Source organism: Emys orbicularis, chromosome 11 (assembly GCF_028017835.1).
Source record: "Emys orbicularis isolate rEmyOrb1 chromosome 11, rEmyOrb1.hap1, whole genome shotgun sequence".
Taxonomy (NCBI): Eukaryota; Metazoa; Chordata; order Testudines; family Emydidae; genus Emys; species Emys orbicularis.
Window position 1 is genome coordinate 68,367,475 of NC_088693.1, and position 9,697 is coordinate 68,377,171.

At 43.2% G+C, this 9,697-nt stretch overlaps 1 protein-coding gene across 1 annotated transcript; it reads left to right on the forward strand.

Annotated features, from left to right (window-relative positions):
- The first annotated feature begins 618 nt into the window (after nt 1–618).
- LOC135885888 (putative methyltransferase DDB_G0268948) lies at nt 619–9,349 on the forward strand. The gene is made up of 7 exons (XM_065413811.1): nt 619–638; nt 3,357–3,485; nt 4,058–4,218; nt 4,701–4,914; nt 7,143–7,243; nt 7,654–7,791; nt 9,259–9,349. The coding sequence occupies exons 2-7, from the start codon at nt 3,375–3,377 to the stop codon at nt 9,347–9,349; spliced, it is 816 nt and encodes a 271-aa protein (XP_065269883.1). The 5' UTR covers nt 619–638; nt 3,357–3,374.
- Nucleotides 9,350–9,697: the final 348 nt, after the last annotated feature.

The window sequence follows — 9,697 nt, forward strand, 5'->3', positions numbered from 1 at the left end:
CATGAAGCAGAGGCATGTTGCCAGGTGCTCCAAAAGAAACAAGAACTTTTCCGTATAGAAAGTGTGGTAACTAGTTGGGAAAGCTTTTCAGTTCCACATCTCTAGGGGACTGTTACAGCCAAGAGAGAGGAAAGGAATAACAACTAAACCCTACAAGTACCTGACAGTATCATTTTGCATTCATCAAACTTAATTCTATTTAAAGTTCCAAATCTCACTGTAAAATTCAGAAGTAGTCAAAATCACGCTATAAAATATTCAGCAGAGTTAAAGTTTGTTTCCCGGACACACATCTCGATAAAGAGATGTCTCGGTCTAACTGACACAGGTTTTCCAAGAAAGAGAAGAAACGTCATAAAGGAGAATTCTACTGGCCAGTTCTTAAAATGCATTTGATTGGTTATATTTATTCAGCTGAAAACCAGCAGCCAATGGAATCTTCTGTTCTCAAGTTTCTAAAACAATGGATTGCGCTCAGTGGACCTGGGCACTAACAAATCAAAGCTTCTGGCTTCACAGGTTGGCTTCCCACAAGCTGCGGAAAGAATAGAGCTAATTCATCAACTACAGCAGGAGTTCTTGCTTCCTGGGCAGCGAATCTATCTGTTTCAGGTTTCAGTGACATACAGAGATACAAGGTACATTTCTTTTTATTGCTTCACAGTTTGTTTTGGTTTTATCATATGCTAACTTGTGCCTGGCATGGTTTGTCACGTTGAGAAGTTATTATCTCTGTGAAAGAAATGCACAATTAGGGATTGGAAAACAATTGACTGAAAATGTTTTTGGGCAGTGGGCTACACAAGGGCAAATGATGATGGCTCAGCCCTAACTTTTACCTCCTATAAATTGTTATAATTCATTGGCTCTCTGTCCTTTAGTTCCCGAAGCATTTTTTTTTTCAATGTCCTTGTGGGTTTGATAATAAAAGCATGAAGAACTAAAATAAATTGTATCAGAGGGGTAGCCGTGTTAGTCTGGATCTATAAAAAGTGACAAAGAGTCCTGTGGCGTGTTATAAACTAACAGACGTATTGGAGCATAAGCTTTCGTGGGTGAATACTGACTTTGTCAGATGCATGTGAAATAAATTGAAATCCTTTAGAGATGGAATGGTAGTTTCTATTCTATAATATTCAGGTACTGATACCAGTCCCATCATAGCTGGTCTTAAACTCCCATCGTCCTTTATGTATTCATCTGCGCCCTGTCCCCATGATAGATTCAGATACTGGAAGCTGGAGTTTCCCGACAACCTCTACTACACACAATCCTTCATGGACATGGTTTATAATGCTATCAACCCCTATTCTCTCTGCAAGGCTGAATGCCATAGCACACCAGTGGGTTGCAGAATTAGCTGACTTTAACTTCAAAGTCAAATATTGTCCAGAGAAATCTGATGTGGAGGCAAATAACCTACCCAGAAGTCCCCTTATGCAAAAATGTGACAGAATGCACTGAAGAGACAAGCAAAGATGTTTTGATTAATGCTGTCTTATAGTGCATGGAGGTACACAGAGATGGCAAGGTACTTTGGTTGGCAGCTATTGCTAGCAGCCTTTTGGCAGCAGGAGACTTCTCCAGGGGCATTAAACCCATCACAATGCCTCTTCCACAAGAAGACATTTTTGGCAGCTCAGAAGGAAGATCTGGTTCTTGCTAAATTTCTTCATTGTTAGTTATAGGGGGAAAAGCCTAATAACCAAGATAACAGAGGAGGATACACAGTATGTATTTCTGTATCTTGTCCTGAATTCTATCCAAGACTAATGTAAATATCAGTTAATGAAGTTATATTGCTTTTTGGTATCGAGATTGTTCTGTATCCAAGGTTTTATCATTTTGCATAATGTACAGGTTTTTTTATTCAGCAGATTTTTTTCTAAATAGCTTGTGATATGCCCAGTGACATTGCATTATGTGATTTTACCATACATCATATAAGCAGTGTTATTTCATAAGATATGAATATCTTTGAGACTATAAACTGTTCAGACCTGGCTATCCTGTCAGATTGAGGAACTCAGCTGCCACAGAGAATTCCTGCTTGATTGGGACTCACCTGGTATTTGGGGGACCCAGGTTCCCATCCCTGGTCTTAAACGAGGCAGAACAGAGACTTGAACTTGGGTCTCCCACGTGTGTGCCCAAACCACTAGGCTACACAGTAGTTCTTACACTCTCTGCGTGGCCCAATGAATGTTTAATTGCTTCTACACACTGGAACAGCTTCAACAAGACAGAATGAAATTTGAAAGGTGGTTCTCATTTTACAGGGTCTTAAGTGCCCCCTTTTTAGTTTGTTTTTGAAGTTTTAAAATAGTTTTCCAGGTATTTTTGTCACTTGCGTTTTGGGGGGGGTCCCCCTTTTTTCTCTTTCTACCCCACCCCCACAATTATTGCAGAGGGGAGAGAGAAAATTTTCAAAAATGAGTGTGGAGAAAAACAAGGGAGGACAGAGGGTAACAGATGTGAAAGTGAAATGAATTATATTAAAAAAATAGAATGAATTAAAGAATGCTGTATGTACCTTTAAGTAGAAATAAGAAATGCTGCAAGCCGGGGGCAGGAAAGCAGACATTAACTGCTTAATGAATTGTTCCACTTAAGGGCAATTGGTAAAGCATTAGCCTTAGATCCATAAGAGTTAATAAGGAAGCAGGATATGCATATTGTGCCCCATGCAAATTTTACAATCTTGCTCTCTCTGTCCCTTTGTTTAGTTTGCACCCTTTTATCCGTATAAATAAAACTGTTTGAATCTTGCATGGGGGCTCACATTATCTGAATGTATTAGCAGAGCGCTGTGCTAATAAAACAGAGTGGTCTGACAAACTATGAGTCCTGAGTCTAACTCTGACACAGAAAATAAGAAAAACCAAAAAATTAATAGTAAAAGCTATTTTAAAATAACAAAAAAAGAAAATGCCGCAATATTTAAGTGACTGTTTTTTGACAAATAGTTAAAAAAAGGTATTTTTGACAAAAAATAATGTGACATATTTTGACCAGCCCTGCTGTAAACATAGGCCCAGATAATCAGCTGGTGCAAATCAGCATAGCCCAGTTCCCTTCTGATTTCCAGCACTAGATGATCTAGCCCACATCGTATTGTCTCCCACAAACCCCTGTATTCTGCTTTTTACATTTACCACCTAGACACAAGACCAAGACGCTTGAAAAGCGAAGTTCACTGACCCAAACTGAACATGAAGTATCTTTGCCCTTAGCTGATTCCAAAGGTTAGAGCTTCAGTACCTAACTTGAGTAATATTTAATGGAGTTAATTAGATAGTCAGCGGAGTTTGATCCAATGCCTAATGTAACAAAGTGAATTTGCCTAATCCCCTTAGGTGCCAGTTTGCTGGAACATGGCTGTGCGTTTGTTTGAGGCACGAGATCATGCAGTTTCCTATCAGAAATACAGATTCTCTCCCCCTGAAAACCTCCAAAGTGTCATCTTCTCTTACCTGGAAGAAAAGGTAAGTGACACTGTAAGGCCCTACGTTACCATACGTCCAGATTTTCCCGGACATGTCTGGCTTTTCTCTGTTTCACCCTCACTTTGTAGGTTTTACAAACGTTTTACAGTTCATGAAGCACTTAGCAACCCCCAACCAAGATCAGAGTGGGAGAGAGGAGGGGGAATGCAAAGTGCTCAGAGGAGGGGACAGAGTTGGGGCGGGGACTTTGGGGAAGGGGTTGGAATGGTGGCGGGGAAGGGGCGGAGTTGGGGCGGGGCCGGGGGTGGGGAAGGGGCAGAGTTAAGGTGGGGCCCCCGTGGAGTGTCCTCTTTTTTCAGTGTTGAAATATGGTAACCCTACCCTAGGCTGAGAATACATGTTATGAATTCTACTGTGGAGAAGACCTGTAGAATGCAGTAGGAGTGAAACCAATAGGATACTACAAAGGTTACTCTAATTACCTGGAGAATCAGAGCCTTTACTCTGTGACTAGGACTTGGTATGTGTATAGGGGTGTAAAGAGGACTAAGATTTGGCTCTTCATAAGAATTTGTGCTCCGCTTGCTGAGACGTGGCTGTTCTCTCCTCAGAAAGTAGACCCCATTCGGCTGGCAGTGGATGTCGGCTGCGGGTCGGGACAAAGCACTCGCGTACTCGCAGCTCGTTTTGAGAAGGTGGTTGGAACAGACATCAGTGAAGCTCAAATAGAGGCAGCCAAACAAGCTGCTTCCTTCCCAAATGTTTCTTACCAGTAAGTGTTCCGTAAAAGGATGCTTTCCCTTTGGGTGTGTCCTGAGGGCTGACCTTTGCACAAAGCCACACTTCGTGAACAGGACAGACACAGGCCAGCATTTTCAAACGAGGCCAGTCGTTTTTAGGTGCCTGATTTCAAGCATATTGGGCCTGCTTTTTCACAAAGTACCCAGAACTCACAACTCCATCTGAAGTCAGCAGGAGCTGCAGGTGCTCAGCTTCTGAAAATCAGGCCGCTCCTAATTAAATGCCTAAAGATGGATTTTGGAGCTCCAATTTTGAAAACTTGGGCTGACATTCTTAGGCCAAATCACTCTTCAGTTCCAAGAGAACAAAAAAGTTAGACTTTTCAATGTCAGATTTTCAACAACACCACATTTCCTCTCAGCAGAGTCCACACGTGACAAGTTGCATGCACGTCAGGCCCCAGTAGAGACTCCTCCTTCCCATTTGAAATATCTTCCCTGTTTCCCTTTATAGTGTGTGCCCTGCAGAGGAGCTGCCATTTGAGGATGGTTCTGTGGACCTCATTACTGCTTTTACAGCTGCCCACTGGTTTGATCTGCCGAGGTTCATGAAAGAAGTGGATCGAGTTCTCAAGCCACGTGGCTGTGTGGCCCTAAGCACCTACACTACAGACTTCAGTATGCACTATAAAGACTGCTCGGAGAGGCTTACGGAAATCTTCACTGAGGTGGGAGAAGAAAACAATCCTTAAAAAAAAAAAAAAAAAAACACTCCATATGGTGGGAAGTGTATAGTGTATATTTTAAGGTTGCCAGACACTTTCCTGTATAAGACCCTGTTTTCAGCTGTTTATAACTTTGCCGGACCTTAACCATTTGGGTTGAAATGTTCCTTTCTGCCTGTCTGACACAGCAAAAACAGTCAGCCATTTCCAAAAAACAGAAATAGAGAATAATAGGTGCCTTTGCCCATTTCAAAACAAATTCTTATACCCGTTGTGTTGAGAATCTCTAGCTCCTCCTTGCGGTTTGAAATTTGCAGAGGGGTTGTGTGAGGCATGTGCCTTCTGATTTTTTCCCCATGGGAAAACCACCCGAACTTGGCCAAGTTATAAGTCTTTGAAAAATTTCAGCTTGAACATTTTCAGTAGAGGGTTTGGCCGCTAAATTTTCCAAAGCTTCCATCTGCAGTGAGCATGCTCCAGCTCCTCACAGCTCCTGCTGCTCGCCCACCGACTGTGAGTGCACCGTCCCCACGCAGCAATTGAGTATGCTCCATCCTGAAGCTGTTGGGGCTGAGCTGGACGTTCCCTGCTGCAGGTCACTATGGTGCTGGGCACCAGTCCTCACAGCAGGGACACTGTCTTCAGTGGTGCCCTGCTTATGCCCAGGCAGCATGCCTGGCTCAGTTCAGAGAGGACATGAGTCATGGTGGTGGAGTTAGAGGAAGTAGATTGGGACAAGGAGCTTTGGGAGGGCGGGGAGTCTGCGACTGGGACCCAGTGAGAACAGGGTAATTTGGCATACAGTGGGCTCCAGGCTGGCGGCTAGACCTGCTTGGGCAAGGAGAGTGAGACAAGGTGCCTGAGAGGGAGATGAGGGGGAAGTCTGAGGTGGATGAGGAGCTTGGGGATGGAGGCTGGGATGGTTAAAGTTTGTGAAGCACTCAAACACTATGGTGGTGAGCGCCACAGACAAGCCCACTCAGAAATTAATAACTGTGCATGGCAGGGTTTGAATAGTATGCAGGAAATAAAGCATGAGGCCACATGTTGAACAATGAGGATAAGGCAAAATATTGAATAGCTGCTCATTATGTGAGCATTGTCCATCTTGTGCACTGCGTGAGGCAGAGGTCCTGTGGAAAAAATAGTATTCAATCATGTAATTTAAAGACTGTGTCATAGAGCAGATGTACAAAGGGGGCAAATTACGGTTACACAATCGACCTTAATTCTGGCATTTTCTAACTTTGAGTACTTGACTTTGTATCCTGAATAATGTTCTTTTAATGTAGCCTTGGGGTTGTATGTAAGGCCTGAGCCAAAGTCCAAGGAAGTAAGCAAGAGTCGTTTCACTCCACTGAGATTTGGATCCAGCCCTAATGGAACGGTGCAGGGTGAAGTGGTACATTTGGGAAGGCTGGCTTGTGTTCAGGCAGTGTCCATCACATAAAACCTAATCCCAGACCAAAACTACCTTCACATTGAGGTATGGCTCAGGGTACATATGAATAACTTGGGATAAAATATATTAGTGGCTGTTGTAATTATCCCCTAACAAAGTATTACAAACCAGGACATTCAGAGTTATTGTTAGACTTACCTTCCTTAAAGAAAGGAAATGACTCAGGCAAGGTACCAAAAAAAACATTAATTCTGTCCTCTATAGATACCATGTAATACCCATAGATTTCTGACTAAGGCATTATAGTGCTATGGTCTCTTTAGATTGAACTGATTGTAAAGACATGTTAGCTTTCTGTCTTCCCCCACCTCCATAGTGTCACTCAGTTAGGGGGCCATTTTGAGATGGCTATCTATGGGTAAGGCTACAGGATGCCTCAACAAAGATGGCTGCTGTCTCCATTCACTTGGTTGTCACAATATTCCTATCTGCTTCCTGATGGCACAGGTGGCCATCATCTTCCCTGAGGTGGCTTCATTCTTACTGGGTGGGCAGTGATCATTTTGATGGAGGGCATCTTAACCGAGGTCAGCCTTATGGCCTAAGTCCCAGTAAGAACAATGGAAGAGGTTCTGTCCACCATTTTGAAGTAGGGCAGTTTTTCATGGAATTCTCTGGAAAAGAACATTACTATACCAACCCAGCAGAAAGAGATTCTATCCAGTACAAACAATAATGGGTGGGTAGTTGGGGGGGGATCAGGGAGTACAGCTCAGATGGAGTGGAGGATCAAGGCCTTACGTAACATTTTTGCTGTTTCTGCTCACAGACCCAGGACCTGCTTCTTAAATATGCAGATGAAAAAGTAAATCTTGTGATTGCAGAGTATAAAGAGGTGTTTCAGTCCGTGCCTTTTCCAGACAAGAAGAGGTGAGAAGACAAGAACAAAACTGAATTTTATGTAATCTTTTTGCATTGTGGGCTGAGTGAGCCCTGGAATGTTGGGCACTTGGTGGCAGTCATTGGTGTTCACTTTGAGACTGCAGGTTGCAGAAGATTCATAGAGTTTAAGGCTAGCAGGTAGCACTGAGATAATTTGTTCCGACCTCCTTCAAACACATCTCCAGTCCCTGGTCTGTCTGGTTCATCTGTGTGGCCTCTTCATCAAATGGGAGAGGTTTCCCCATAACCAAATGTCCAAAAAGGGGAAGGGATAACAGATCATGCCCCACATCTTAATAATCCATATGAGCCAGATCGTCATCTTGTATAAATCAGCATAGCTCCATTACCCTCCAGGCTTACTTCTCCAATGCTCTGGTTTCTTCCCACTTTTGCAGAGTTACCCAGATCTTAGACAAAATTCCCTTATCCGTCTCTGGGGTGATCGGGCTATTCCAGTCCTTCTCCATGTATCAAGCCTTTCTGAGGAGCGACCCTGAAGCAGCAAAATCCCTCCTCCAAAAAACTGAACAAAGGTAAAAACAATTAAGAAAACAAACAGAATGTGGGCAGCTTGCTTGTATGACATAGGTGAAGAGTGAGGTCACAATAACTCCTTCAGAGCTGGGGGAATCATAGAATCATAGAATATCAGGGTTGGAAGGGACCTCCGGAGGTCATCTAATCAAACCCCCTGCTCAAAACGGGACCAATCCCCAACTAAATCATCCCAGTCAGGGCTTTGTCAAGCCTGACCTTAAAAACCTCTAAGGAAGGAGATTCCACCACCTCCCTAGGTAACCCATTCCAATGCTTCACCAGCCTCCAAGTGAAAAAGTTTTTCCTAATATCCAACCTAAACCTCCCCCACTGCAACTTGAGACCATTACTCCTTGTTCTGTCATCTGGTACCACTGAGAACAGTCTAGATCCATCCTCTTTGGAACCCCCCTTCAGGTAGTTGAAAGCAGCTATCAAATCCCCCGTCATTCTTCTCTTCTACGACTAAACAATCCCAGTTCCCTCAGCCTCTCCTCGGAAGTCATGTGCTTCATCCCCCTAATCATTTTTGTTGCCCTCTGCCCTCCAATTTTTCCACATTGTTCTTCAAGTGTGGGGCCCAAAACTGGACACAGTACTCCAGATGAGGCCTCACCAGTGTCGAATAGAGGGGAATGATCACGTCCCTCGATCTGCTGGCAATGCCCCTACTTATACATACACCAAATGTCTGAATCTGCGGTTCCTCTCGCACTGAGCAGGATTACTATTGCAACAGCACATCGTCAGTAGGGTAAAACTAACCTGTCTCACGACGGGAAGGGCGGGGGAGTCATTGCTCTGGATGAGTATTGTGAGCCATTGGCTTTTTATGGGCCAGATCCTCAGGTGTCTTAAATCAGCAAAGCCCCATTAACTTCAACAGAGCTATGCCAACTTAAACCAGCTGGGGTTATGGCCCAGTATTTCTGCCAGAATCCCCTATGTGCATTGCTGTCAAAGGTGAAGTCTAGCTTGATACATCATAAAATAGGCAACTTAGCTAATTTCCTCCTTCTGGTACTTGATACTGGGTATTTACTTCTGGGACATCCTCAAGTTTAATTAGCAAAGGAATAAAATATTGAGAGCTTGAGCTTCTACTTCCAGCTTAAACCCAATAAACCACAATCTCTTGGGCTATATGGTGGCTTCAGTCTCTTCATACAAACCCAGTAACACCAAAAGGAGTTTCACATACGGGCAGCCTACCATACGGTCCTCAGTAATTACTGTTAGTGACTGGCACAGATAATGTGCTAAAACTGCTTTAGACATAGTAAGTTTCTCTTGAATTACCTTTTGTGTATCCATTTTTCTGATAAGAGTAGAATGTTTTGGGTGGGACAGGTATGTCTTAGGCTGTGATGCTAAGAACTGACTGTCACCTCTGCCTCTTGTAGGACATGAGTCAATCTATACAATGACAAAGTAAGTGACCCTTCCTCTATTTCTTGTTTCAGGTTCCTGGAGACCATGGGAGTTTGCTCTAATGAAACCCAGGTAGAGAATGGGATAAGGAGTGTTTGTGTTCTGGGCTGCAAAGGGCCATGAATGAAAAATCCAGCAATGACCCTATAGCCAGAAGAAAAATCCTGGTTTTGGTATCTACTTATAACTGATGTTATCATCTTTAAAATATTTGATTAAGATCCCAATAAAGTCAATGGCAAAACTCCCATTCTATTCAATGGGAGACAAAGGAAGCATGAAATCAAACACTATCAATATTAGAAGGGCTTTCGCGGGGTTGTTGTTTCCTGTTTAGAGAGGAAAAGCTTGGTGTTCTGTCTGGCCATCATTCAATAAATATTGGAAGAAATTAAGGACCCTTTCCCACATAGAAGGCTGCAGAGATTGGATCATATATGGAATATGCAATAAACATGTTACCTAACAGCT